Consider the following 27,429-nt stretch of genomic DNA (forward strand, 5'->3'; position numbering starts at 1 on the left):
AACACGCTCACAGGTCGCTCACGTGACCTTTAGTTTGACAGACAATGGCGTGCACTACAATTGAATGACGTGCGCTTGTGTGAACTCAGGTCAGTGTTTTATTTGTCAAATAAATATGAAGTGCTGTACAGGTGATATAAATAATGATGACGCCGTGATTGTGACATTAGACATTATTCAAAGTAATCTATCGTGGTGAATCTATATCGGTACAAAAATACTCATTTGCATAAGAAAATAAAAGTCATGACCTTAAACGGACGTTAAAGCACATGTTTGCAGTTGTCATGGAGACTACGTTCACGTGTCCTGTTGTTATGGTCACATGACATCATCATGACGGACGAGTATTCTGTCCGCTAGTTTCCATTCGCAACCAAAGCCGTTTAAGCATTTACTGTATAGCACATACTGTGCAATATATTGTCCGTGTACCAGCGCGCTTGCAGTAGTACACAAGTACATAGCGCTTGCAGTAGTACACAAGTACATAGTACTGGCAAAACCTGCGTGCTGCTCTTGCTTCTAGTTAACACCAAGAACTACATGGATAGCACACAGATGTCAATTGGTGGCATTTTGTCCAGCTGGTAATGTAGTTTTTAAATAGTGAAGGAAAAGTCAACTAGTACATGGACCTCAAACTGGATTTTCTTGATAAGGAGGCTACTAGCGCAGCAAAGTGGTTTACGAGTGAAGGATGATTATGCACTAATAGTGGTGGGACATGAGGAGAAAGTCTACTAGTACGTGGACAACTCACACTAGTGGGATATGGAATAAATGACAACATTTCAAGTTGTTTTTAGGTGGTGAGTTTCTGGAACTTTTCTCTGAGACTTTTCACTAAATTGTTTTGTCCAGCTGTTGACGTTTTGGTGTGGTCTCCCGCGTTTTGGATTTTGTCTCCAGAAGACAGGTTTACAAAGTGGGCTTCGGTGGTTTGGATGTGGTCTCCAGCGGACAAAGTGGTCTTGGGGCTTTCTTGGGACTTGGCAGCTTGGTTTCTCCGTTTGTACTCATCCGACTCTTGGTAAGCCCGACAGCGGTCCATGACGGCCAAGATGGAGATCTTCTCCCTACTGGTCGGGGATCGGATCTCCACGTACGCGTCGTCGTCGCCGTCGATCGTCTCAGCCGGTTTTGCTTCAGGTGAAAAATTCTCCGTCGTCAAGGGCTGCCGCCGGGGTAGCTTCTCCTGTGGCGCCCGGGCGACGTACTGGTCTCGGGCTGCGTTAAGCCAAGGGCCCAGGGAATGAGCTCTGTGGAGCCCCTTGCGAGATTTAAGGTGACCGGCAGTCCACGTAGCGTAGGACCGACGAGGCGGCGCGTCGTTCATGGAACGCCGCCTTGATTCCATGTCAAACATCTCCTCTTGGATGAAAGAACGCCGGCCCGCCGCCCCGGGCCCGCTGCGGTCCGAGTACTTGGACCGCAGTTCTCGCACGTCGGGCCATTCGAAACCTTCGGCCGCCTGGGGCGTGCCGGGACTGCGGCACCGGGTCCGACTTTGAGGGGGGCCGGCGGGCTCGGGTAGCTGCGACGACACCGGGTCCGCGGTCGGACTGGGACCTGTTGGAAACATTAGAGCGCACGTTGCGTCAGGAAATGCAGAAATTCAGCCTCAATTTCTATTTCACAGATTTTTTTTCCATTTCCAATGTTTGAATGTTGAGAATGTAATTAAAAAAAGAAATTAAAAAAAACAAACACAGATTTATTCATGTTTTGGAATGTAACTTCCGGAATAAACGAGGGAAAGCTGTATACATAATTCAGTAACGCAGTTTGGCATTAAGTTGCTTCACGTTCCAATCAATTTGCTCTTAATTAGAAAAAAAAATGTACTTTGTAATTTGCCGGACCCGACTTAAGCTTTTCTTACCGCCGCTCGGGCTTTCCTCCAGCACACAGGCCAAAGCCTTCTTTCCCAACAGGTTTCCGCAACTTCGCTGTCTGCTGGGGGGCGGTTTAGCGCTTTTGATGCGTTGGCTATACTGACGTGCGAGATGGCGGACCTTGCTGTCCGCTTTGTCCGCCGGCAGGTTCACGTCCACGTCTGAAATTTGCGTCCCGATTTGGGCGCCTTGAGGAACGTTCGGATTCCCTGTCCGGTTGATGTCGTCGGCTTTTTGTCTGAGGCCCGGTTTGGCGTTGGGGTCCGGCTCGACCCCCTCCGCTTGAAGTCTTTGGTTTGTGACGTGGGCGAGGCAGGGAGTCCGGTCAAGTTGCTGCTCCATCACTTGCCAGACTTTGAGCATTTCGCCGGAAGGTCGGAACTCTTCATCTGACGCGTTTTCTCGCGGTCCCGACTTGGAGATCTCTTTGGCGATCGAGCCGCAGTCGTTTGAGTCTACGTTTCTCCGAGCGGCCTTTCGACCATCCAAAAAGTCGGCGGAGACCATGTGAACTTTGGAATTTAGCGGCAGTGAACCTAACTCCCCAGTGGGGAGCGAGGGGTCATCCCGGTCCAGGGGAACGCTGTTGAGGCGGGTGATGGAGGTTTTGACCAGACCCGCCGGGATGTACGTCAAACTCTCCCTGCGCTGGAGCCTGAAGCCGGCGTCCTGGTTCTCTGCGTTCTCGTAGTAAGTCTTGATCTTCCCGATGAGAAGTTGGTCCCGGCTGGAGAGGGTGGAGTCTCGCCTTTGGAGGGCGCCCCGTGCCTCGTCGTCGCCCCGAGGGGACAAAAGCGTCCGGTCGGCGTCGCTCAGATCCGAGCCGATGCTGTTGAGCGGCGAAGACGGTCCGGGTTCGCCGTGTCTGCCGTTGAAACTGAGGCGCCCGCTCCTGGTGACCAGTAACCGCGGCGAAGCCCCCGGGGAGCGGAGGTCATCCGGGACCGCGGCGCCCCGCTTCACGCTGCTGAAGTGCTGAGCGATGGTGCCGGCTTTATCCAAGACGGACGAAGGAAGGATGCTCCCGTTCCCGTCCTCTTCCTTTTCGCCGTCCTCGTCCTCCGAGGATTCTCCGCTACTTCCGGGTTTGGATTGCGACTCCGGAGTGGCGGGCGCCGGGTCCTCCGCGCGCGCGGGTTCTCCGCCGGGTTTCGGGTCCTCCGCTCGGGTTTGCTCAAACAACGGGCGTGCCTCGGGAGGACGGAGAGACCCCGACGCTTCCTTTTCTGCGGACATCTGCAATGGAAGGATACATCGGGAGATATGGACGGAGAGAGCAACCCCGACCAAGCCAAAGTCTGACTTTGCTCGGGATGCCTGAACCCGAGACGAGTGTGAGTCAAGTAAGATTAAACACACAAAACTATGTGTAGCCCTATGTGAAAAAAAGTGAAAAGGTTTCTTGGGACACACCTGGTTTGGTTCAAAGGTGTACTTGCACTGACCTGTTCATAAACTGCTTCTGGTCCGCCCGGCTCCTCTTCTTCACCGAGGCCGCTTTCTTCGTTGGAATCGTTGAGGGAAATGTCGCATTTCTCAGTCTCCTTGAACAAGTCACATGCCAATTTGTTCAAGAGTTATCAATCTTTTTTTCTTGTGTACCCCTTGCTTCCTGTTCCAATTAATTGGCTCGTCATTTGAAAAGAAAATGTGTGTTTTCAACTTCTAATGAATTTGGTCCTAACTAGAAAAGAAAAATGCAGTCTCCCTGTCACAACTTCAACAAGCATTAAATTGAGTCTTCTGGAATGGGCTCCGCCCCCTCTACCGAGTTTCCTTCTGTTGTCATAGTAACCAGTCGAGGACTCAACGTGTCTCCTCAAGAAATCCGCAACACAAATTATAATCCATAGCAATTTTTCATGTGCTTCTTACCTTGGAGACCACGCCCACTTGTCCTGCAAACAATAACAAGGATGTTGATGACATAGGAGCAAGATTCAATTGATAAACGACAAAAGTGTTTGTTTACCTTTGGAGTTCAACTCAATTTCCTCATTCACGTCTGAAACAGAAACATCAACGTCAATTCACCTGTCCAAACTTCTCTCAATGATCACTTGTGTGTATCTGTGTGTGTCAGCGTTCACCTGCTGAGCGGGGAGGCGGAAACTCATCCAAAGAGCAGGACAACGCTTTCTTAAACTTGTCAGGGCGATACCGGCGCGGATCTACAGGGGGCGACATTGCCACATTATCCTAACACGCATAATTGCCCACACTCACAAGTCCTTTGGACCCCAACTCACATCTGGAATTCAAGATGCTGTCTTTGGCCTGCGACACAAAACGAGAGAAGTTAATTCAATGGATTGTCAAAATATGAAATTGAAAGAGGAGAAGAAGAAAGACCTTCTGCGGGATGATAGCGTGGTGGTTTTCCAGAATGATGCGCTTGATGTGTTGGGCCCACATCTTCCTCTCCTCCACAGACTTGGCCTAAGGAATAGGGTTATAGGTGATCATGTGATGGGGGGAATCCCCGCCCCTTGGTAAGGGCGTCCGCTTACCTGCACGGTGTGCGGCTGCTTGGGTTGCTTGTAGTGGGTGACGCTGAAGCTCAGACTGTCTTTGGTGCTCTCAATCAGCATCAACGTGGAACACTGACGGCAAAAACGAAGCACGTTCAACTGCGGCGGACGCGTCAATCGGCTTCACGTCTCACCGAGATGTGTGCTTTGTAGACGTAATGCTCGCCGCGGCGTTTGGTGATGAGCAGCACTCGCTCCAGCAGGAAGAGCGTCCGCTCATTTTTGGCCCGGTGGACTTTGAAGGTGCCTTCAAGGACCAGCTCGCCGTACGTGGTCAGATCCGGACCTTTCCAGTTCAGGAGCAGCGACTGGACCTCCTGCAAAACCACAAAAATATCATGTCGACTCGCTCTGGATGACTTACACAGTCTTTTAATGCCCATTTTCCAGACAGTACTTTCCACCAAGCATCTTTATTCTTAATTTCTTATTGTCTATAAGTAGTTGGACTGACTTATTTGTTTTGTTGACTTTTAGCGCAGCTCCATCTAGTGGGAGCATAATGCCACAGTCACTACTGTAGCTTCTATTCTACGCGCCTTATATTGCAGTGCGCCTTGTATTGCAGAAATTAGGTTAAATACATTAAAATTGTCACTTTAAACTGAATTCTAAGAATAAAGTCAGAGTTCTTATGTTAAAGTGAATTTTGACCTTAAAATAGAGAGTTTTGTTTTAATTCTAGGGATTTTCTCTTTGTGATTTCAACGTGAGAATAGGCAAACCTGAAAGAGAAAAATATGAATTTGGAGTTTTAGCTGAGAAATACTCGAAATAACCCAAATACTTGAATAATAACAATACTTTTGTTCCATTCTATGATACATTTATCTTTCTCACATTTACTCTTTCTATCTGAAGAAATTCTTACTTTACAAAATTGCCTTATCACTTTTTGAACTTCTGCAGACAAGGACATGGCGCAGAAAGAACAACAAACTGCGGTTGAGCTCTTGGGGGAAAAAAGAGCTCTATCATCGTATTAGGACTTTTCTTGTCAACAGGATATTTCCAATACATGAACTTGCCCCACCACAACAAACAAATTCTGGCTCAGGTGGAACTGAAACCTTAATCGGCACATGCGGGTGACAAGTCAGTAAACAAGGGCGGCTGCATGGAACCCAATACGGGTGGCGGGATGAATTCCTGGACAAGATTTAATCTGCTGAGCGAACGCAAACTCTCGCACAGTTTGACAAGGATCTCGGGACAAAGTATGATCCCAACATTTCTGCCACGTCGCTCACCTGCAGTCTGACGGCGTGCTCGTGTTTGCGCTTCATGTCGTTGATATACCAGGCCACGCCCGTCATGGTCACGATGGCCTCCTCCACCACCTCGTAACCTTCTTCTTCGGGGTCAAAGTGCTTGGCGATTTCCTAATAAAGAAATGTTATTTCAGCCGGCCGAGTGGCCCCTAAACGGCGAAGAGCATAGGGGTCCAACTCCAGTCCTGGAGGGCCGGTATCCTGCACGTGTGCAAAGGAGCCACTCGGGGCATCGACATCTTCATTGAGCATTTAGCAGTTATGTGTAAGAACTCACCTGTAGCAGCAGGTGGTACTTGAGGATCCTCTGGACAGGTTTGAGCAGGTAGGACCCCAAAGGCAGCGGTCGCTTTAAGGTGGCCTGGCGCTCCCGGAAAAAGACGGCCAGATTTTTGTCCTGCATGCAGTCGGTCAGCGCCGCCACCGAGCTGCGGTGAGGGTGACGGGTCAGAAACGGCCAGGCGGGGCAAAGGTCAACGCGGCCACGGACGCGTCTTACTTTGGGTAGTTGGTGCAATATTGAGTGTAGATGTCAAAGTACTCGCTCTGAAACAAAAACACCTTTGTTTTTTATGTTCGCCGGCCGGAAGGGAAGGTGCAAACGCGCCTCACTTTGATGACGAAGCACCTGGCCACAGCCACGGCGTCGTGCTGGCACAGGTCCAGATCCTGAAGCAGCTCGCTGCCCCACCACAATGACGAAAAAAGAAAAACGTCATTTGACGCCGCCGGCGGGGACGCGTTTGTTCCATCCTCACCTGTTGAACTCGTAAATGTCCTCGATGTTTCCGAAGAGGAAACAGACCTGCTCCGGGCGGATGCTGAGGTCGGCCTGGTCGATGATGTGGGCCAGGTAGTCCTACCGGGACGGGACACATTTCAGTATGGGGCCCGCTTTGACAATTGACGGCCCAAAAAAATCAAAATCATGTCTCTCACCTCCACGATCATCCGCAGGTCTCTCACGTACGTCCTCTCGGTCTCGATGATCTCCGAGATCACGCGGTCCAGGTAGGTCAGGGCCATGATGGCGGTTAAGTCACGTGGGGTCTTCTGGCGCCGCCCCTTCTGTTCACATGGATCTCGTGTCCCGTCTGCGCTTGGCCTAAGATCGCCTTTGTGTCCACTCGGTCTTGGAACGTCCGGACCCTCGGGACAGTGACAGTGGCTCGCTGGCGCCCCCGGAGGAAGTGGGCGACTGCGGGAAGATGAGAACAACATATGTACTATTTTATCGCTGCCTCTAAAGGGAGTGGTTCTCAAATAGCACCCGCATTTCAGAACCTTGGGGCTACTTAGATTTTAAGAGGGTTTCCGCTGGCACTAAGATACCTAATTTAATTCTTTTAATGCCGGGAAGGGAAAAGTAACTTTTCTTTTCAAATTAAGAGCAAATTAATTGTAGCATGGAGCAACTAATGAATAGCGTTTGGGGGACTTCTTTGTAAATGTTTTATGCATGTAATTTTTTTTAGTCCAGTTTTATTTGGATACCCATTATCATGAGTGATACAATTTTAGAGCAGAAATAAAATGGAACTGTGCCATTGATTGACTGAGGCATTCTACGCAAATCATTGAAACATTTTGAGACCCGTAACCAAGCCCTGAGGAATTCCTTGGCCGTGAGAACTGATAGAGTCCACGAGCTTAGAATCTCACCCACACTAGGTGGCGTGAAGGAGCGCATTCACCTGCAGAAAGGAGGTTTACCCGACGTAACCCACTTAGCGTCAGATGGTTTCCATGGTGATTAAGAGTCTGCTCATGTCCCCTCTTGAGATTATCTCCCACTCATTGAATCGACGCTGACCAACTGACGAACACGCGCTACCAACGGCCAATCGGCATTAGGGAAAACACTCAAAATTCAAGTATTACGAAAAAAAAAATAATAATCGACTGATGACTACTGTTTATACTTTGGGAATTCAAAAGCATCACGTGCGTGCTTCCATAATATCCAGATGCAAAGCAGGTGGGATCACTGACCGCGGAAGCACGCGCCTGCTACATGGCATCGTCGCGAGTAAAGAGAATAAGCGGGATGGTGACATTATTTTGCTTTTCTTACCGTCTTGGCGGGCTGAGAGGCGAGCGGGAAGCAGACGGAAGACCGAGTGACGGCTTGATCCAATTAGGTGCAAAGTCGAGCCGCGTTCCGAGACGCCGCCTATCGGACGTTCGCATCCTGACAAATCTGACGTTAAGTGCTTTTGTTGCCGTTTGACGGTAGAAATAACTTTAGTTTTAGGTGTTATAATCAGAGTTTACAGAAAGAGGACAAGGCCCAGGAAAAAAAAGGCCAGATTTTCACTTTGGAAAAATGCTCACTTCAAATCCAGAATCCTCAGATTTGGGCTTGTTTTTTTATTATTATTTTAACACTTAATATTAGTAAGAATTCTAAGCATTAAGTCTGACTTAAATTATGACTAGTCTCAGAATTGTCGCTTTAATCTAATTCTGACTTCAAAATGAGGATTCTTTGCCCCCAAAATTCTCACTTTAAAGCGATAATTCTGAAATAAATTGTGTCGACCTTTTTCTTCACAGGCCAAAATGGTCTTCCGTAGAAACTTGCCTTCAACAGTGGCGAGACTGGAAGAGTGATGGAAAGACATCGAAGTGGACAAACTTGGAAATTCTGATGCACAATTGATTTTGTGCACACGAAACCAAGCTTTCTACAAACACCGGCGTCCATTGTGCATTGTGACGGATGCCGACGGCCGCCTTCGCCGACACCCGCCCGCCGCTCGACAACAACACATTCAGTTTTTTGATGACATTAAATAAGTATGCTCGTGCTTCCACAAAACAAAAGATGCGGATGCCAGCAGGTGAACCCCAACACACACACACAAACACACACACACACACACAGGTACGAGTATGTCAGCTGAGATGATTTAGAAGGTGCTGAAACCGCACAAAAGTATGAAAATAGCTTGGACCACGCCCACCAATCGACGAGATGCGGTTGCCGTGGTTACGAACATCCGGTTAAGGGTTATTACCATGGAAATGGTGGTAAAGAGGGACTTTGTCTCGTCATCAAGTCAACTCACGAAACCAGTTTGCTGACGTCATCGGGCATTGTTTTACAAGGTATCAAGGTTTCTCTCAGCGTGGCCTAATTGGGACATTTTGTCAGATAAGTTTCGAAGTGTTTTTCTTGTAGTTCTGTGTGCGGGCGCGCCCTGTAGAAACTTTGGGAGGACAAGTTTCAGCAGGAACCTTTGATATCAGAGTTTGAAGCAAAGCGACAAAAAGTCAACACTTCCTGACTTCCGTGTTGACTAACAGCAAACATCCTCGACGGCGGCATTTTCTTTTTTGCATTTTTTTATATTAAAAGTATAACAACTTTAGGTACAAACAATGCATTTTAACTCACCCTGGCGGACGTCACAGAAGAAGCTCAAGTCTAAGTCAACAAACTTGTCCGAAGTTGTCCGGCTTGGATTTGCTCACGTCGAACGACTTTCAAGCGCCGCCGCCCCTGCGCATGCGCACATTTCCATACTCATTCAAATCAAAGGCACGTTTTATTGCACTTTACGCCTTTGCCGCTAGAGGACGGCAAAGCCTTACGACAATAGCTATTGTGGCTGAAGACAAATGGCAGCCATCTTGCGTTGCCTCTTTTACTGACAGCTTTTATCTTTCCCGCTGAAAACACTTTTATTCCAGTATTGCTTTATGGAGTGATGAAAGCTTCTGAAGTAAAATTCACTGTTGGCCTTGATCTTTCAGATTATAGGTCAGTATTTGTGACATATTGGGATAGGTTAGGCATACATTACATACAGACAATATACTTTTTAAGATAAAATTTGTACTAACCGTATGCCACACGATGTGGCGTTTTGGCGACATGAAACGACATGCAAACCCGCGGAGAAACGTATTCAATGTTGCAGGGCCTTGCTGAAAAGACGGCCACCGGCTTCATCATTTCTGAAGTCAAATAAGCAACATTGGGTGCTGACCTTCGTTTGACACGAGAGATGAAAGTATAACCATTGCTGCTGTTTGTATTGAACCGTTTTTTTTTCGTTTTTTTTTTTACTATTTGGTGTATGAAATACTCAAGGAGAACTTTATTGGAATTTGATTTAGATACAAAATCACCTGCAAGCATACAAAAACGGGGAGTGGATATTTCTTCTGTTGTGTCTGCAAGGCACTCCTTTAGGGGCTTTTCCTAAACCCTAACACTTATCAAAGGTTGCAAATGCGGAGATACAAGAAGCGACATGTCCCTGATGATGACCAGATCATCTGGCAAAACTATCATGAACATCACTTGGCTCTGTGATGTTCCTATTTGTTGAAAACATCAAGTCATTCTCAGCTTCCACAAGCTTAAATATACATATAAAAAAGATTGTCACGATGCCAAATTCTGTCCATATGGGCACATCGCCGTTATAAAGGTTTGGTGGTGGTGTTATAGACAAGCGTGTCCTGCTCTGACGCAACCTGGTGGGCGGGTCCCGCATCCGCACGACCACTTGAGCGTTTCCTCCGCCTTTTCAGGAAGCAGTAGCCGAGGATGGCCAGTAACACCAAGATAGTCACAGACAGAATCACCGCCACCGCCACAGAACCTGCCAACACGGTGACGTCACTTCCCGTCCTCGCCTGGCTCGGGGTCAAGACTTTCCGACTTACCCGAGCTGCTTTCGTCCGCGTCCTGTTCCTCGAAGCGTTCAAACATTCCTTTGGCGAACACGTCGTGCTCTGTGATGGGAGGTGACATTATCAGTGCCGCGTACACGCGCCCGCGTGTGTCTCTCTCTACCTGTGATGCCGTGACAGGATGTGTCACATTGCGTCTCCTCTGCAAAGTTGTTGTCGTTTCCATGGCAACCGCCATAGGTGAAGCGCTGGCAGCGCGTATTGAGCGGATCGTAGTACCAGCGCGCGTGGCTGGCTCGGCACGGGCCAGTTTGAGGGGGTTCTGTGCAGCGTGCTGGGGGCGGGGCCATGTTAGCATGTAGCTTATCAGCGCATTTAAAAACGTCTCACCTTTTCTCTGGTTTATGTCAATATCCAGAAGCCGAGAGAATGTCTCATTGACTGGAGAAGAAGAAGACGATTATTACGACGGCTTGACCGTATGCGGCAGAGTGTGTACGGTCTATGTGTCCAATACTTTGGCTGCAGTGCTTCTCATCGGCAGCGTTGCTGCACTGCGTGACGCCATCACACTCCAAACTTGCGTCCAGGCAACAGGTGCCGCCGCAACTCAGCTGACCGGGACGACAAGCGGAGCCACACACCTCTGAACGTGCACACAGACATGCAAAGGCCCACTCAACATGGCATCCAGGTACCGTAAAGAGGTGCATTGTGGGACTTACCTCCGGCTGGCAGAGCGATGCGCTGGAGTTCTGATGACATTACTGGTGGAGAATTAGCACAACATCTTACAGTGTGTGAGTGGGTATGACAATGTCAGTGTATAAGAGAGAACGTGTGAGAATGCTTGTCGCTCGTGAGAGTTTGTGGATGCGTGAGAGTGTGTGCAGTAATGTTAAATTTAAGTGTGAGAGGTTACGTTTGAGCGAATGTGTGTGTGTAAATAAAAAAAAAGTAAATATCAGTGCGGCTGTGAGAGTTATGTGTGTCAGTTTATGTGTGTTTAAGATGTGTTTGAGCGTGTAGGTTGTGGGAAAGTGTGAGAGTATGCGTGAATGTACCTTTGTTGGGTTATCAGTTTGTGAGCATGTAATAGTTTTTGCATGAGTTATTAGATAAGTGTGTGAGAGGTTGTGTGTGTGTGTGTGTGCATCTCTTGGGTTGTGAGCTTGTGATAGATTTGTATGCGCTAATCTTACATGAGAGTGTGTGAGAGTACATGAGGTTATTTGTCATTTATTTGTGAGGGCATATGTGTATGTGAAAGAGTGCTTTCAGAGTATGTGAGAGAGACTGTTTGAGTTTTACGATGAGCCAATGTGAATAAGCGAGTGTGTGTTACTGTGTTTTATGTGTGAGAGTTTATGTAAGTGTGTGTGTGGGGTGTGAATATGGATGTTGAGCTGATGTGAAAGAGCGTGAGTGTGTGTGTATGTGTGAGAATAGGCATGTTACCAGTGACTCCGGCGCAGGCCATATCACAGTCGTCCTCGGACAGGAAGTTGTTGAGGTTTCCTTTACACCCTCCAAATACGAACTGATGACATCGTTGCTCTCGGGCGTCGTAACGCCAGCGAGGAAAGGCGGCGCGGCAAGGCCCCACTTTCGCCTCCGCCAAGCAATAGCCTCAAAACAAGACGCACACAAGGATTTTGTCAACTTTCCCATCAGCGGCCGAAAGCTTTTCGTGCAATTTTCACTAGAATACCAGAAGAATTCGTATCACTTTTACACTCTCAAATGTTGGTTTGACTTGACTTATATGAGCCTTCCATATATCTTTTTTTTTTTTTTTTTACTTATTTGCACATATCATACTATCAAAATCTATCCATATATACTGAGATATTCTTTACCTCTTTGGACAATAAAATTCCAAAAAAAGGACAACTATCATCAATGGGTTGAATGAAGTTAAAAAAAAAAAAAGAAGTAAATCCCTGCGAGGACTCACGGGCAGACATTTCAGAGCTCAGGACAAGGACTTGGACGTCGGCGCTGTGCGACCGCGCGTTGGAGTCTGTGACAGTGAGGCGGAAGTCATAACGCCCTGGCGTCAGGTTGGGCAATCGCACCTGCTCGGGCAGTGGCGTCTTCTACAATGAGACATCACGTGATTACACTCATTTTTGCATAGGTGTGCCTCAGCATCTAAAAATGCACACCCTCCAATACTGTACAATGGGTGGGAGGATGATGTCAAAACCAGGGCGAGAGTGAGTAATCTGGATGTTCTGGTGAATTCCTTCTGGGCTGCTTTTATAAAGTGTGAAACAATTCCCGGAATAATTCAAGTACGTATACTTCAGTTAAAAAAAATGCTTGAGGGTTTGCGGCTAGCAGCATTCGACTGCCCCATATAGGCTAGCAAGCGCCATTGGATTACTCTTCAAAGCGCTCTTCAAAGTGGACATACAGTAAATGACTCAGCTGAAACCGTTGCTGTTCCTGCTGATAACTTTTGACCAAACGACACCTACTTAAATGTGCAGCCAGGAAAAATGGCTCCTGTGGTTTTCTCATATTTGTTCTTCCAGCGATAAAAATTGTGTATTTTTTATTTCTGATTTTCAGTAGAATTTTTGGGATTGAATGAAGGCCGGCAGCCATAGTTTTGCTCTATTTTCAAACGATAACAAAGTGCATCCAAGCCTCTTTGCTCATTTGGGGCATCACCTCCATAACCACGTTGGCGTCTCCACTCTGCAACGACCAGTCGTACTCAACAACGCTGGCGTCACCAATGGCCAAACTCTGGATGCCGTCAAGCGTGACGGTGGTTCCAGGCTGCACCACTTTGTCCACCCCCGCAATGGCGATGGGCGGTGCCGGCTCATCTGTGGAAGAGACATGCTCATTATTTGCCGTACCATGCTGGCATGGATTAGCTGAAACCATACTCCTTGTAAATCAAAAAGAAACTGTAAAAATAGATCAAATCAAATAACCAGCTGTTGTAGAAAGACAGCTTCAAGGTGAAAACGTCTGGAAAAGCCTACTAGAACATCTGAACTTAGCTTGGAGTACTTTAAATCTAAGCGACATCCCCCCATTTCGACCAGGGTGCGCACACACAATATTCTTTTTTTTTAATTATATTTTAGTTTTACAGTTGAGTTGTAGTAGAGGCTATCAAAAATAAAATGATTTTTGCCGGTTTCGTTTTTGTATCAGGTTTTCCTGGCATTTCATCAAGGGTGTGAGCACTTTTACTACTCACCTGAATCCTGCGGTCCTTGCAGGTACTTCCGGTACTCAAAGTCCCTGATGACGCTTCGGTATCCGAGCCGGCGGACGAAGCGGCACACGAACTTATTTCTGGGCGCGCAGTCAAAGAGCGCGCACGTCAGGTTAGCATCCGCGTGCGCGATGTTACATCGCGGGAGGGCGCAACAGGCAGCTTGACAGTCGGGCATGGAGTGCGCGTCCACGACGGCCAAGAGAACCGCGCCCTCCTTGACGGCGTCTTCTACGTCGGCCACGAAGTCCTCCTGGCCAGGCCGAAAGTTGCCCTCGCAATTAGAATCCGCGTGCCCGCCGCCGGGACGCTCCGCGAGGAAAAACAAGAGGAAGAAGCGGAAGAGAGGAGACGGCGACATGTTCCTCTTCCGTCTGACGTGCAAAAATTGAGTCCCTCCGGTCCTGGCTCTTCTCACCTTTCCGGTTTCTATCACCTGCTGGCAAACCGGAAAAGAAACAAGACAACGGCTCCGCCCAAATTGCTGACGTCATGCAGGTAGTTCACCTACTTTCTTGACATTTGCAAGAACAGTCGTAAGGTCAAGTTTAAACTTGTTTTTCAATAATGTGTTTTATGCAGCTAAACGCAGTATAATAATAAGGCGTTTGTGGAATATGAACTAAGCAACAAAAACACACGTTTTTATTCAATCACAGCTGACCTGTTTTCCGAGTTTAATAATCACAATTTAGCTTACCCATGTCACATAACTCAGAAACAGGTAAACTGTGATTGGTCCTTACTGAGCATCTGGAACACCAATTTTGGTGAACATTAAGTGACAAAACAGCCATCCACCAAGATGGATAAAAAAAAATAGAACATTTTACTGTTTAATTAGTTTGCCATGTTTAAATTAAGTTTTTTTTTTTTTACAACATTTCCCCCAAAATATGTTTTATTCACAAATGTAAAGACCCATTCTGTTCTGTATGCAGCACTTTTCATTTCTATCTGATGCTTGTAGTAAGAAAACTGTCAAAACCTCAAAATTATAAACCAATTTGTAGTTTTATTGAAGATCCCTGGCAAGTTTGATACATTTTTCAGGTTTATTTTCTTGTTTTTTCTGTATCTAGTACGTGTTGAACAATTTGCACCCCCCTGAAAAAACAGACATGTTTCCGGTCAGTTTTGAAAGCAATTTCACAAAAAAGGGAATTTTCAACATAGAATAGACTGATTTTCAAGCAATATTACAAAGAAGCATTCCCGTTAGATGACAATTTTGTTGCTGCATGAAGCCAGCAAACTAAGAGTCATATGTAAAGCTCCAAAGAGCATTTGTTGCTCAAAAACACAAAAGCAAGAATGAGAGAATGTTTAGCAAGTTTTATTGAACAAGGTAACGTGTGTGTGTGTGTGTTTAATGTGTGGAGAACTTGGGCAGCTGGTTTCCCAGGATGACACGTCTTTCCACGCCCTCCTCGGAAATAGTGGCCATCCGGATGACGCCGCCGCTGGAACCGTCTCGCTCCATGGCCAGCGCCAAGGCTGACGGCGGGAAAAGCGGCGTCATTTTTTGATTTGGACCGGCGTGCGCGCATTCCCTCGTACCTGCGGCCGTCAGCTCCAAACATTGCTCTTTGTTGAGTCCCACTTTGTAGTTTGAGTCCATGAAGCCATAAATGTATGAGCTGCCGCTGCCGCCTACCGACACGGGCTGCCTCACGAGCATCCCACCGATCGGGACGGAGTACACCTGAAGAATTGAGGATTTTTTTCCCAGGTTAATATTTATTTCAATGAAAGATTTGTCTGCCGAATAAACAACTTCTACGGTTACCTGTCCACCCTTCCTGCAGTCCCAGCCAGCCACAAGGATTCCAGCCGTCAGTTCCTCTCTGTAGCGGTAGCAGTTGGATCTGAACAGATTGGCAGCCGTCTCCACCAATGGGGGCTCGCCCAACTCGATGCTGGGAGCGGGACCGGAGCAGCCAAATGTTTTTGTGGTGGAAACGGTTGTCTTCACGTTACGTTTTAAAATGTAATGAGATGATTAAATCAAGACAGATTTTTACAGTCAAATGAATGTTCCTTATTCGTATAGTTGTTTTTGGTTCTCTAGTCCTGTGAAACTGGTCATCACAGAAGATAGATTGTGGTTTGGTTTGTTCAAAACAAATAATAATGTGGCCCTAACATTGTATATTTTTCAGTAAGCGGACCTCAAAGGAAAAGGTTCTCACACCCCTACTGTTTAGCCTTTCCCACCTGTGGAAACCGAGTTGATAGGTGACCATGTCAGCGATGGCCTGAGTGTCGGCAGCTGATCCAGATCTGCAACACAAAAACACATGAAAGCATGTGAAGGAAATGAAGTGATTCTGATGAGCGACGGGTTAGAAAACGGGTGGGGTGAGGGCTTTGCTCACCTACAGCAGAAGATGCGATCATGGATGGGTGTGAGTTTGTCCGTCACCCTGTTGGCGATGTACGCTCTGACAGACAACATAAATGATACAGATTAAGAGATTTCTACGCAAGCGTATGCACACTGACTGAAAAAACAAGAAGATTCACCCAGTGGTGGTCCGGGAGTCGGCGCCGAGGACCACACCGCCGTCATACTCCACTGCCATTATGGTGGTCTACCATACAGGCAGACAGGGAAAATATATTAATACTACAAGCATTTTCTTGATTAACATTATCCTCCTGTGTGAACTTTACATACGACAGTAGTGTTCCCCTGCTATTACGGTTCATAAATTGCTCAGGTTCTTATGGAAAATATATTAATATTACAAACATTTTCTTGATTAACATTATCCTCCTATGGGAACATTACATGCAACACGACTGTTCCCCTGCTATCACGGCACGGTTCATCATTTGCTCAGATTCTTAAGGGTCACAGGGAATGTACTGTAACATCCGATAACAGGGGCTTGTCAATTTAATTCATTTATGTCATAATAATTCAAAAGTTTGAGGCGTGGTGCAAGAACGTTGATTATAGCGGGATTTTGCTGTTCACTCAATTGTGCTTTTAGCATTGTTAGCTGCTCAACATTTGCTGTCTCATCCGGTAACTGTCGAGTATTAGACTATGGTCCAATAGAACGGGATCCAGTTCGGAAAATTTGGCAGACATTAGAGATACTGACCCCGGTGCTGACTTCTTTGCTGGTCCAGTCTGGAACTTGTTGACTTTGTGACAAAATATTTTGCTCAAAACGCCGCATCGCTGATGCTGTTGTCGCCATCTTGTGCTTAACGCTCCTTCTGGCTGTTTGGACTACTAGAAGGAAGCTGCCTGGAAGTACAGAATCTTTTTTTTTTTAATACAAACGGCTTAATAATTCTTATCGAATGCAATTTTTATACCTGCACGATATTTTAAAAATAATTAGTTCAATTTTTATGGACATTTTGATCCGCTACTTAAATCCACTTTGGAGATTTTTCTTCAGGCATATTAGCGAACGCCTCTAAATTGTGAAGGTAGGGCTGCGCCAGTCACTCCAGTGCCGAATCTACAGCATGAAAAGAAATAACCATTATATATTCTTTATCTATGATCTGCATCAAATTACAAAAGAGAACATCCTCTTTGTTTAATTGTATTGTTGTGACCAGAAACAGTGAACATACCTGAGTTGTTGTACTGATTTTGTTTGTCCAGCAGTGGCAGTAGAGAATACAATAGCGTTCCTATCGAGCTGAAGAAGAAGAAAAAAACGATGACGAAACACAAGTCCGCCTATCCGCAAAAATTTAAATTCGCCAGACTGCCTTTCAACAAAGACACGCAGGTGAGATAAATAGGAACATTTTTTTTCTCACACACACATCTACATTTCCTGAGTTCCGAATATGATAAAATGATTGTTGTGTCACCCTCAGGATATGATGGCTGCAAATCTGATGTTGGGGGAAGACGTAGAAGCGATCCATCACAACACCGCTCACAGTTGTCAGATGTAAGTAACAAATAAATTGTAAATTTACATCGATGTCCCTGATATCATACTTTATATCCTTACATTTGAAAATAGTTAAGTAGCAAATACATTGGTACCTATTTGTCACATTACGATTGTTACTTTTGACAGTGTGATAATATAGTCTGTGTTCTGCTCTTTTAAAAGTGTAAATGTACTGTCTGTTCAAAGTTGTAAAACTACGGCTGAGAATTTGGGATCGAGACTTATCGATTGAGGATTTGAACTTGGGTTCTCATAAGAAGCTAAAAACAGAAACCAGGGAGGATGCTCATCTTCTCTCATCTTGCAACTTTTTCCTCATCAGCTGTAGCCTGACCTTCCAGACAGTGGGATTGTTATCATTTCATGAAGTGAAGGAGCACCATCTTCAGCTTTTTTACGAAAGGGATCTGCTGATCAAAGACGACGGGGAGCTGAGCTTCGAGGAGGCCCGATCTCAAGCCTTTTGGAAGCGGAGACAAAAACAGCTGGATGGTGTGTCACTCGCTGATGTGGAATGTTTCCACTAACGGCATGGCTGCCAGCGGAGAGGAGCTTTTTGACAACTTGACCTGCGCTCTTTGCTCCATTTTTGTCTTTCTGCAGAGAAAAGGCAGCACCTGCGTGAGGAGAGGGCTCAATTAGAGCAGCAGGTGGCTCGTTTGAGCAGTCTGCTCAAGCAGCCTGCGTGTCATAATGCTTCCGGTTGCCTCTTGGAGGATCCTTCTCCACCACCTCGTCCATCTTGCGGGTAAGAAGTTGGCATAATGGTAAAGCAGGGCTCTCAAACTCCAGTCCCAGAGGGCCGCAAACCTGCATGTTTTCCATACTACTCTCTTAAACACGCCTGACTCAAATTTTCAAGCTCCTGCAGAGCTCGCTGATGCGCTAATACAGTAATTTGTTTCAGGTGAGTTAATGACAGAAGCATCACAAACATGCAGGATTGCGGCCCTGGAAGACTGGAGTTTGAGACCCCTGTGCTAAAGGTTTTTGACTTGATTTAAGTTGTGATCCGACAGAGAGTTAGAGATGGAGCTCTGCGTCAATGGCGCCAGCTTTGGCGGTCCTCCGGCTTTGTTCAAATGCGCTCAGGTGAGCCGTGTAGGAACATGAAGTGACACCCTGCAATAGCTGCCTCACAAAATATTTCCGCCTCCTTTTTCAGGTTCAGCAGCGCAGCCGCAGTTTGGACTTGACCAAAGACCAGGAAGTTCTCAATCCCACCCAGGAAGTCATCCCTGGTCGCCCAGGTAAGACTCTAATTTGGGTACCTTAACCCAGTGGTCCCTAACCCCCGGTCCGCGGATCAACTGGTACGGGGCCGCGTGGGCTGCACCCGAAATAATGTTTTGGAGATGATTTAGTTTAATAGTACGTGCACACCGAATGCGAACGAGGCGAAAAAGCGGAGAGTTTTGTATTGTAGTCAATGGAGTTCACGTGACGTCGGGCGAGGCGATGGACGCGAATGGAGCGACGCGAATGGCCGCGAGCGGTCACGAGAAGCGAAATTTGACATCACACTTGCAGAGCTCAGGTAATGACCAATCACACTTCAGGTTGCAATGTCCCATGATCAAACTTGAAAAGGAGTCAAGCTGTGATTGGCTGTTACCTGAACTCCTGTGATGTCATTTTCACTTGACAGCAAGTGACAAAATGGCCTCCACTTGAGATGGATAAATACGGGTTTGTGCGTAATTAATATTTCACAAAAGCAATATTAATCAGCATGTTATGTTTGGACTAATGAGGCCGCATAGAACACATTTATTAGTTTGAAATATGGGAACGGAAAAGCCACAACAAAAAGAGATTTCCGCTAGTTTACGTACCAGTTAATTTGAGATTGTTGTGTTTCGGATAAGATGCCAGGGGCCCCAACTCAACAGGGTGGCATGTATACGGACCACTGGGACCAAACACCATAACTTGTTTTCTTTTCGCTGCCACCCGGGCCTCGATTACCTCCAAATAGCACAAAGGTGGCTTTAAGTAGCAAATATAGTCGTAAATACAATGATAACAGCAGGGGTCCTAAAATTAAACCATGTTGAACACCATTTTAGAGTGGGACTTGTGACAAAACAAGACACAAATGTTCTTCAGTGTCATTAGCTAGTATCAGGCCTTGATTGTGATTGACTAATCAGATGGAGCCGCATTGAATCCTTGTGACCCTGAGCTGCGGAGGCAGCTGCTGGAGCGTTGTGACATCACTTCCTGCCCCAACTTCCATTTAGAAGCACGACCTCTGCCGAACATCCAAGAAGATACCTCTTTGCGGCTCGGTACTTTCCTCCCTCCTGTGATCGTAGACGGAACGATTGTGACGTTGTTGACGATTGTGAGTTTTTCTTTGCAGGTGGCAAGCGCTACCAGACGTGTTCCCGCTTTCTTGAGGAGAGCGGCGTGCTGGCCTACGAGGGCTTGCAAGACAATAACTTGATCATCATCAAGGTGACACCATCGACTTCACGCGGTCTTGGCGGCTGTCTTTGTGACCCTTCTGTTTGGTCTTTCAGGTGGACCATTCCCCTCTCCCCTGGGATTTTTACATGTTCCGCCGTCTGAGCAGAAATTCACCTGCCACCGACCTACCGCAGGTCCAATGTTTTCAGTTCCAGGACGGTTGCATGACGGTCTACGCGGCCCCGACCTCGCACGTGTTCTCGGTAAGTTACTTCTCATTGTTGCTAATCTGTCGACTGAATACGCGCTGACCTTCAGGCGCTGACTGAGCGTGCGATGGGCGAGGAGTCGACGGTGGCGGCGGCGCATTCTCTACTGAAGCTGACGTCGGCAATGCAGGCTAGCGGCATCGTGCATGCGGCGGTGCAGCCGGACGTGCTCGTCTCCTGCCACAGGTAAGGCCTTTTTCCTTCTTCCTCGAAGACCTCCAAAGTGTCATCGCGGTCTTCACCACCAAAAGTCTTGGTGTTGTCTCTGTCTCGACCTCCAAAAGTATTAGTTTGTCTCCCGCTGGATTTTCAAAATTCTTGGTCTTGCTTCGGTTGTTGTCTTGGTCTTAACCACCAAAAGTCTTGGTGCCTCTCACTCTGGACTTCCAAAAGTCCTTCTTTCATCCTTAACCTCCGACAGTCTCGCTGTTAACTTCCAAAACTTTCTGTCTTAACTTGTTCTCAACCTCCAAAAGTCCTGCTGTTTTCTCTGGTGGACCAGCAAAATTTTTGATGTTGTCCTTATCTGGACCAGCATAAGTTTTGGTATTGTCTCTATCTGGACCAGCAGAAGTTTTGATGTTGTCTCAGACTTGACAACCAAAGGTTTTGGTGTTGTCTCTGTCTCAACCACCAAAGGTCTTGATGTTGTCTCTGTCTCAACCACCAAAGGTCTTGATGTTGTCTCTGTCTTAACCACCAAAGGTCTTGATGTTGTCTCTTCCTCAACCAACAAAGGTCTTAGTGCTGTCTCCGTCTCAACCACCGAAGGTCTTGGCATCGTCTCGTTCTCACCCACCAAATGTCTGTCTTAACTTCCAATGTGTTTTTTTTTTTTTTTTCTCTTAACATTCTCTTGCCTCAACAGTGTCTTGTTCTCGGTTGATTTGGTCTCGACTACAAGGCTACGTTTTGCCATTTCAGCAAGAGTTCGGTGGCGCATCCTGGTTGGGTGTTTCCTCTGGACTGGCGTGCGGCAGTAGACTTGCAGGAGAACATTGTATCACTCAAGCATCTACCTGCGTCCACCAGTGACTTGGTGTTGGACCTCCTGGATGAGGATGCTCCTCTACAACTAGTATGAGGCGATACAAGCAATACAAATTGCCTCATCCATACACCTCACTCTTGTTCTCGTTATCAGGTGGATCTGGTGGGCGTGGCCCAAACGCTACATCTCCTGCTGACCAGAAAAAAGATGGTGCCTATTCGGGATGGCAAAGGCTGGACTGCAGAAGGCTTCCAAAAAGGGAAACCTGGGTAAGGGAACGCTTTTTAACTTGTACAGAAGAATACAGTGGCGCCTTGAGATGCGACTGACCCCACTTGAGTTAAGGATGTGACGTGCGTGCAGGGACGCGATGGGCAGCCTCTGGTGCAACATGTTCCGTTCGCTGCTCAACGCCAACGCCAGCTCATGGGCGGCGGTGACGTCAGAGGAGTTGGAGACAATCGCCACCTTCCTCACATGACTGTTTGCGTTCTTCTCTTTATTAATAGCAATTATACACAATGTTCAAATATGTCTCCAATTTGCTTCCACATCATTGCATGCCCTCATTACTTTCTTAATCCTTTTTCATTTTCATCATAAATTCCCATCCACTTCCCATGACATTCACACACCTGTAAAAGATTTTGTCTCTGGAAATAAACAGTAAATAATGCATACATTGAACGAGTCCTTTTGTATGTGAAATATATACTTTTAAAGGGATACTAATTAAGCCGTTTTCAGCAGAACTACACTCAAGTTGATAAACGATTTTTAACGTACAATTCTACCCTTTAAAAACACATTTTGTCACATGTACTCAGGACTTCACTTGCAAATGTTACATGACCTAAAACCAAAAACAGATGATCCGTAATTGGACTTTACCCAAACCTCGAGCACCGGATGTCATTTTCAGTCGACAGCAAACGCCAACATTTTTTAAAATGATTAGTTGTACATAAATAGCATATTTCAGTATAAAACTAATTTTAGTCTAAATATTCAAGGGAAAGTCAACCCCAATTTTTTTTTTTTTTTTTTACAATATGTTCTAAACATCCCCACTATTCCAAGCACAGCATTATAATATAGATGTTGCAGATTTTTTTTTTTTTTTTTTTTAATCCCCCACTGGCCATTTTGTCTCTTCCTTTTGAATGAAAATGACATGACAGCTGCTTGGCTCGGGTACTGACCAATCACAGCTCATCGTGCGAGCATCACATGATTTAACTCGGAAAACAGGTGAGCTGTGATTGGCCCTTACTTGAGCAATGAACAACTGTGGTTTCATTTAAGGCGATTTTGTCAAGAAAACATTTGGTTTGACTTCCTCTTTGAAGTTAACGTGCAAAAAACAATCGTTATTTAAAAGAAGAATTATTGTGATAAATCTAAAGCACGCAAAGTCGACACAGACGTGTCGTGTTGGGAAAAAAGCGCTGTCCCCTTGGAGTGGTTGCCATGGCAACACAGAAGCTTCAGCTCCGGCGTCACGGTGCAGACGAACGCGGAGACGTCTTTCTCAGTTCGATTTTCAGCACCTGACTCTCGCGGGACTCCGTCCCGGTCTTGTCGGCCATCTTGGACACGGGGATGCGAGGGGAAGATGCCCAGCTGGTCTGCAGCAGGATATACCATTTGCGAAGTTAGCATGTTTTCAGAGTTCAAAACAGTAAAGTTACAACTAAGCTAATGCAAGCTACAGTGTAGCTAACTATTTTGTGTACAGATACTGTATGTTTTTACATTTTTGTGCCGATAACTTCTCAGTACAGGTATCGTGTATACCAGCGGTTCTCAAATAGTGGTACATGAGATTTTATGGAGGTTTCTGCAGGTATCAGCAAATGTAGTGTACAGGTAGAGTTTATTTTTTTCAATTTAAGAGCAAATTAATTGGAACATGAAGCAACCTCTTGCTAGATTGTGTTATAGTGATGAAACGTTTGCCTTTATTTTGTAAAGTTTCATATGCATACATATCGTCAGTGACGTATTCATCCGGACTTCACATTATTGCGCGGTCAAAAATCGCCCATGCTCTTACCAAAGACGTGGTTGACCTGCACATGGCAGAGGTGACGGGAGTGATGGTTAAGCTGCTGCTCATTTTGCCACCTTCTGTTTTCTTCACTCCTGAGGTTTGCCGGACGGTTTCTTTGTCCTGCTTGTCACTGGTCCTCAGGCGGATATGAATCTTCTTGTCATCTGTTGTGACCACGTTGCTGCTGAAAATTGATGCCGACGTAGCACCGGGTTGCTTCTCCGGACCAACGGTGATGACGGAGCGGCCCGCGATACCGTGCAGAGGTTCCAGCAAAAGCTCAGGCGAAGCTCGCGCTCGGGGCGCCGGACTGGTGCTGACTGTGACGATGGACAGCGGTGCCGAGCGATTGTCGGCCTTGTCGGGGCTTGCGGTTCTGGAGATGGTCGTTATGGTAACGGGGGACTGGACCCGATCCGCCACACTGCCCGTTTTGCTTCTCGCCGCGACAGTCGTGGCTTTCGGTACGATGGTGATGCGAGGTTGGCAAAGGCCGAGCGTCGGAACCACCGTGGCGCTGGAAAAGAAGTCCCGGGCTCGAGGGCCGGCGATCTCCACGGTAGCGGTGCTGTCGGCGGGATCGGGCGTCACCCGAATGTGGAGGGGTTGCCCCGGCTTCTGGGAGATAGACACTTCGGGGGAGTGAAGTTGCCTCGTCTCCAAGGTGTTCCTGAGCCTCGCGGTCTCGGGTTCTGCCATTGCGGGCGGGTAGCGTTCTAGAACGGTTGGCTTTCTGTAACCACGCTCCCTGAGGTTACTCATGAGGTGCTTCTCCTCTTGCACGGACTTGCGAATGAAATCATCAGCAGAACCTCCGGCCGGGGCGTCGGTCTGCACCGCTGTGGATGCGAGTCGAGCGTCCATCATCCTCCTTCCGCTGACACCGGGCCTTAAGGCTCGGCCGTAACGCCGACTGGCTTCTATTTCCTGGCTCAGGTTGGCCACCTCTTGACTCGCGCTCTTCCTTCTTTCCTCCTCCTCCAGAAACCTCTGCTGGAGGACAGAGTAATCGGTCTGTAGCTGTGACAGCTGGTCCTCCTTCGCCATCAGCAAGTGGATCTTCTCCTTCAGAGCCTGAATGTGCACTTCCAGGTCTCTGCTTTTCTCCTCCTCCATTTTAGCCTGTTGACTTGTCTGCCTTGTCATTTCTTCTACAAGCTTGGCGAGGGAGTTGGCTCTTTCTTCTTCCGTCCTGAACTTTTTGTCCAGCAGTTCATACTGATCCTCGGTCTTCATCAAATCCCCCTCGACGACCTCCAGTCTCTCCAGTCGGCTCCTGAGGTTTTCAGTTTCTTGCGTGAGCTCTTTTATTTGACCTTCCTGGTTTGTCTTTGTATTTTGCGTCTCCTCGATCGTCGATTTCATCTCGCAGACGTCAGCGTTGAGCCGGCGACATCGCTCCTGCTCCCGCCTGAGTTGACCTTTCAAGTCGTCATTCTCCTCATTTACTTGATTCATTTTGACTTCTGTTTCAGATTTGAATTTGAGGAGTTTTTTGCTCTCTTCGATCAATTTCTCCGTGACTTCGGTCACTTTACATTCCTCCGCTTTAAACTTGCGACTCAACTCTTCTCTTTTTTCTTCTTCTTGTTTCAGTCTCTCAGCCATATTCTTCCTCTCATCCGCCAGAATGACAGTGAAGGATTTGAGCTTCATGAGATCATCCTTGAGGATCATCTCTGCCCTCTCCAGCTTTGCTTCCAGGGACTCCACTTCCTTGAGGCGTTTTTTGAGCTTCTCCAGCTCACCTTCCAGATCGCTTGCAAGTTGTTTTTCTTTCTCCAGCTTGGTGTGGAGCTGTGAACATTCCATCTGGCACCTCCCAAAAGCCCCCTCAAGTTTCTCCAAGTCAGCCATTCTCTTCTGCAGGTTATCTACTTCCAGCCTCAGCTCCTTGCTTACGTTCTGCTCATCCTGCAGCCTCTTTCCGAGCTCCCTGCACTGAGTCTCGGTCTTTGTTATCTCTTCATCCTTGCCTTCCATTTCCAGGACCTTCTTCCGGAGGGTTTCCAGCTCAGTCATGAGTGAGGAGCTACCGCACTCGCCTTTGCTGATCTTGTCCCTTAGTTCCTGCAGGTCCTCGTCAGATTGCTGTAAGCGCCTGTTACTCTCCTGCAGCTCTTCCATCTGGTTCGCGAGACCAGCCAGCTTCAGTCTCAGCTGTCGGCTTTGGGACTCTTGTTCCGATAGTTTAGCTGTCATTTCTTCCTGCTCAAGTTTTGAAATTGCCATCCTGTGCTCCAGCTCCTCCTCCAGTTTGAGGACCTTCTGGCCGTCCTGCTTTGCGGCATCCGTGACATCTGCCAGCCGCCGCTCTTTGTCCTGCAACTTGTGAGCGAGCTCTTTGAGCTTCTGGGTCCGGAGGTCCAGTTGCTCCGTGTGCAGCTGCCGTTCATCCACCAACATGAGGGCAAAGGACTTCAGCTTGACCAACTGGGCTCGGAGCTTCTCAAGCCTCCTGCTGTGTTCTTTCTCCTTGCGGGCCTGGTAGGCTTCTTCCTGCTCCAGCAGTTTTTTCAGTCTAAAGCAAAGACGAGAAGGTTTACCGCCAGGAATCTTTGGTTATCGCATCCTGTGCAGTCCTCTTTGCATTCACCTCTCCCTCTCCTGCTCCAGCAGGTTGGTGAAGTCGTCACTTTTATTGATGAAGTCGGCGTGTTTGCTCTTCTCACTGTCCAGCTCCATCACAGTGCGGCGGTGACATTTCTCGGCCAGCAGAAGCTGCTCCAGCATGCGACGGTACGTCTCCTTCTGCTTGTCCTCAAGGCGGTCCAGCTGACCACAAAATATTTGACTTCACGTGAACGTTAAAATTTCAATTTTTTCCTGCTGGCGTTAACACGATTAGAAGCGCTGTCCTACATTAGCAATATTACTTCCACGAAAAAGTGTGAAAACATCTGAAGCTATACCAACGTATCATCAAGCAAGCAATGGAAACGATTACTGAAAGGATGAAAATATAGTGGATGGCAAGGAGGCGCATGATGAAGAGCAGGGGCCCCGGCCAACAACCCTGGGGTACACACCTTGCAAAGTGTCGGCGGAGGATTATTAGCACAAGTGACATGAAGGTAGGACAAAATTCACCTCGGCCATGGGCTTCTCATACACGTTATCCGCAGGGCGGCAATGGTGAGCGACAACACAATCGTCCCTCTGCAGAGCCCGTAGCACTTTGGCGGGAACAGCCCATCCGTAACGGGATTCCAGCTTCTCTGGTCCGCTTCTCTCAGACCTAAGCAAGCTGATGATATCCTCTCGGGCCTGATTGTGCGGCCACACACACACGCATACCAACATATGCACACACACTCATTGATTTTCTTCATTCTTGCCAAGGTTACAGGCATTCCTTCTGACATCCCACCTGGACTTCACCTTCCATGATTCCTAGCAGCTGGAGCAAATCTTCCTTGGATAAGTTGACTTTGGGGTTTTTCTTGTCCGACTTTCCGTCTTTCTCCTCTCGCTTGACTTTGGCTTTCTTTTTCTTTAAGGACTCTGCCATCGATTCCTCTTCCTGCGTTACGGAGCCTTTGGATTTTGGCTTCTTGGGTCCATCGTCTTGGTTCTCCATGGTGCGCTTCCTGGATCGCATGTTGACCTGCCGGATTCATAAGCAGAAATGTATTTGTAAGTTTTTCGCCAGTGGTATGATATCATCCAAGTCACCCGACCTCCACATGATAAACAAGAACGAGTGGTCCAGTGGGGTATTGGGAGCTCATGCTGATGTTGTGGATGAAAGCAGCTGGTGACTCAGACTTCGAGAATCCTGCCAGTGGAGCGGCAGCAACCATGTTGGTTATTAATAACTCGTCAGGAGCGCTTCTCAAGAGGAGCTCATCCTATTTTTATTTTACTGTTCCCCAACACCAAACAACTTTGCTGTTTCTATGATGACATGGTCCGCTCAGTTGTCCTATTGCTGTAATTGTGAAGAAAAAACATTCCCGAGCCCGGCAAAGGTTTCCTCGGGTTCTGCCACTCATTAGGATCTCCTTGTAAACTTTTTTTCATGTTGCTGGCATGTCATTCATCCTCTGCTCTGTCTGCCTGTCTGTCTGTCAGGGGACAACTTGTCTTTCATCTTACCTGATTGATAAGGTCCTGTTGTCGTTGGTCACATGTTAAAAGGTGTGCTGGTTGGTCTTGGTGTCAAAGTAGTGGAAGGAAGT

General features: G+C 47.2%; 5 protein-coding genes across 7 annotated transcripts; 1 reads left to right on the forward strand and 4 right to left on the reverse strand.

The window, feature by feature from the left end:
* Nucleotides 1-86: 86 nt before the first annotated feature.
* On the reverse strand, nucleotides 87-9,211 carry LOC148406832 (pleckstrin homology domain-containing family G member 3-like). 3 transcript variants are annotated; one of them, XM_088402734.1, is made up of 17 exons: nucleotides 9,101-9,211; nucleotides 6,640-6,898; nucleotides 6,459-6,559; nucleotides 6,313-6,382; nucleotides 6,200-6,246; nucleotides 5,978-6,128; nucleotides 5,680-5,811; nucleotides 4,564-4,746; nucleotides 4,409-4,501; nucleotides 4,251-4,337; nucleotides 4,148-4,175; nucleotides 3,989-4,069; nucleotides 3,871-3,903; nucleotides 3,774-3,796; nucleotides 3,344-3,439; nucleotides 1,886-3,134; nucleotides 87-1,572 (listed from the first exon to the last, which is right to left on the reverse strand). In XM_088402734.1, exons 2-17 carry the CDS (start codon nucleotides 6,724-6,726, stop codon nucleotides 806-808), a joined length of 3,228 nt encoding a protein of 1,075 aa, XP_088258860.1. In that variant the 5' UTR covers nucleotides 6,727-6,898; nucleotides 9,101-9,211; the 3' UTR covers nucleotides 87-805. The 3 variants fall into 3 exon arrangements, with proteins under 3 accessions (XP_088258860.1, XP_088258858.1, XP_088258859.1); XM_088402732.1 differs by having other exon boundaries at nucleotides 3,344-3,442; XM_088402733.1 differs by lacking the exon at nucleotides 9,101-9,211 and adding an exon at nucleotides 7,775-7,822 and having other exon boundaries at nucleotides 3,344-3,442.
* Nucleotides 9,212-9,786: 575 nt separating this feature from the next.
* On the reverse strand, nucleotides 9,787-14,032 carry LOC148406833 (kunitz-type protease inhibitor 1-like). The gene is made up of 10 exons (XM_088402737.1): nucleotides 13,571-14,032; nucleotides 13,027-13,187; nucleotides 12,305-12,446; nucleotides 11,806-11,976; nucleotides 11,073-11,114; nucleotides 10,865-10,993; nucleotides 10,738-10,788; nucleotides 10,511-10,681; nucleotides 10,381-10,449; nucleotides 9,787-10,316 (listed from the first exon to the last, which is right to left on the reverse strand). Exons 1-10 carry the CDS (start codon nucleotides 13,947-13,949, stop codon nucleotides 10,135-10,137), a joined length of 1,497 nt encoding a protein of 498 aa, XP_088258863.1. The 5' UTR covers nucleotides 13,950-14,032; the 3' UTR covers nucleotides 9,787-10,134.
* On the forward strand, nucleotides 10,262-21,875 carry bub1ba (BUB1 mitotic checkpoint serine/threonine kinase Ba). The gene is made up of 17 exons (XM_088403929.1): nucleotides 10,262-10,461; nucleotides 10,766-10,842; nucleotides 10,938-11,041; nucleotides 13,593-14,086; nucleotides 17,220-17,349; nucleotides 17,441-17,517; nucleotides 17,846-18,015; nucleotides 18,127-18,271; nucleotides 18,543-18,615; nucleotides 18,689-18,773; nucleotides 19,677-19,814; nucleotides 19,889-19,983; nucleotides 20,049-20,198; nucleotides 20,254-20,390; nucleotides 21,129-21,282; nucleotides 21,349-21,464; nucleotides 21,559-21,875. Exons 1-17 carry the CDS (start codon nucleotides 10,262-10,264, stop codon nucleotides 21,674-21,676), a joined length of 2,463 nt encoding a protein of 820 aa, XP_088260055.1. The 3' UTR covers nucleotides 21,677-21,875.
* Nucleotides 14,909-16,867, reverse strand: psmb6 (proteasome 20S subunit beta 6). Its single transcript, XM_088402738.1, has 7 exons — nucleotides 16,702-16,867; nucleotides 16,115-16,182; nucleotides 15,967-16,032; nucleotides 15,806-15,871; nucleotides 15,378-15,507; nucleotides 15,149-15,293; nucleotides 14,909-15,085 (listed from the first exon to the last, which is right to left on the reverse strand). The coding sequence occupies exons 1-7, from the start codon at nucleotides 16,798-16,800 to the stop codon at nucleotides 14,958-14,960; spliced, it is 702 nt and encodes a 233-aa protein (XP_088258864.1). The 5' UTR covers nucleotides 16,801-16,867; the 3' UTR covers nucleotides 14,909-14,957.
* LOC148406836 (filamin-A-interacting protein 1-like) lies at nucleotides 21,694-27,428 on the reverse strand. Its single transcript, XM_088402736.1, has 6 exons — nucleotides 27,347-27,428; nucleotides 26,619-26,855; nucleotides 26,339-26,515; nucleotides 25,845-26,023; nucleotides 23,252-25,769; nucleotides 21,694-22,823 (listed from the first exon to the last, which is right to left on the reverse strand). The coding sequence occupies exons 2-6, from the start codon at nucleotides 26,847-26,849 to the stop codon at nucleotides 22,695-22,697; spliced, it is 3,234 nt and encodes a 1,077-aa protein (XP_088258862.1). The 5' UTR covers nucleotides 26,850-26,855; nucleotides 27,347-27,428; the 3' UTR covers nucleotides 21,694-22,694.
* Between the last annotated feature and the right edge of the window lies 1 nt (nucleotide 27,429).

Source organism: Hippichthys cyanospilos, chromosome 20 (assembly GCF_059441005.1).
Source record: "Hippichthys cyanospilos isolate Australia breed blue-spotted pipefish chromosome 20, RoL_Hcya_1.0, whole genome shotgun sequence".
In the NCBI taxonomy this organism is placed as follows: Eukaryota; Metazoa; Chordata; class Actinopteri; order Syngnathiformes; family Syngnathidae; genus Hippichthys; species Hippichthys cyanospilos.

What these genes read in the sequence shown, in the direction of transcription:
- LOC148406832 (XM_088402732.1), bottom strand. Translation starts at nt 6,726, where the DNA reads ATGGCCCTGACCTACCTGGACCGCGTGATCTCGGAGATCATCGAGACC. An exon ending in TCTACAAAGCACACATCTCG is followed by an intron (nt 4,502 to 4,563) that starts GTGAGACGTGAA and finishes TTTTGCCGTCAG; the next exon opens with TGTTCCACGTTGATGCTGAT. An exon ending in GGAGGAAAGCCCGAGCGGCG is followed by an intron (nt 1,573 to 1,885) that starts GTAAGAAAAGCT and finishes TGTTTCCAACAG; the next exon opens with GTCCCAGTCCGACCGCGGAC.
- bub1ba (XM_088403929.1), top strand. Translation starts at nt 10,262, where the DNA reads ATGGCCAGTAACACCAAGATAGTCACAGACAGAATCACCGCCACCGCC. An exon ending in AAATTGCTGACGTCATGCAG is followed by an intron (nt 14,087 to 17,219) that starts GTAGTTCACCTA and finishes TTGTTTGTCCAG; the next exon opens with CAGTGGCAGTAGAGAATACA. An exon ending in CCACCTCGTCCATCTTGCGG is followed by an intron (nt 18,272 to 18,542) that starts GTAAGAAGTTGG and finishes GTGATCCGACAG; the next exon opens with AGAGTTAGAGATGGAGCTCT.
- LOC148406833 (XM_088402737.1), bottom strand. Translation starts at nt 13,949, where the DNA reads ATGTCGCCGTCTCCTCTCTTCCGCTTCTTCCTCTTGTTTTTCCTCGCG. An exon ending in ACGCCAACGTGGTTATGGAG is followed by an intron (nt 12,447 to 13,026) that starts GTGATGCCCCAA and finishes GTCTCATTGTAG; the next exon opens with AAGACGCCACTGCCCGAGCA. An exon ending in TGAGAAGCACTGCAGCCAAA is followed by an intron (nt 10,789 to 10,864) that starts GTATTGGACACA and finishes CTTCTTCTCCAG; the next exon opens with TCAATGAGACATTCTCTCGG.
- psmb6 (XM_088402738.1), bottom strand. Translation starts at nt 16,800, where the DNA reads ATGGCGACAACAGCATCAGCGATGCGGCGTTTTGAGCAAAATATTTTG. An exon ending in TATCAACTCGGTTTCCACAG is followed by an intron (nt 15,508 to 15,805) that starts GTGGGAAAGGCT and finishes TCCCGCTCCCAG; the next exon opens with CATCGAGTTGGGCGAGCCCC. An exon ending in TTTGGAGCTGACGGCCGCAG is followed by an intron (nt 15,086 to 15,148) that starts GTACGAGGGAAT and finishes TCCCGCCGTCAG; the next exon opens with CCTTGGCGCTGGCCATGGAG.
- LOC148406836 (XM_088402736.1), bottom strand. Translation starts at nt 26,849, where the DNA reads ATGCGATCCAGGAAGCGCACCATGGAGAACCAAGACGATGGACCCAAG. An exon ending in TCATGGAAGGTGAAGTCCAG is followed by an intron (nt 26,516 to 26,618) that starts GTGGGATGTCAG and finishes CCGCACAATCAG; the next exon opens with GCCCGAGAGGATATCATCAG. An exon ending in CTGGAGCAGGAGAGGGAGAG is followed by an intron (nt 25,770 to 25,844) that starts GTGAATGCAAAG and finishes TCTTTGCTTTAG; the next exon opens with ACTGAAAAAACTGCTGGAGC.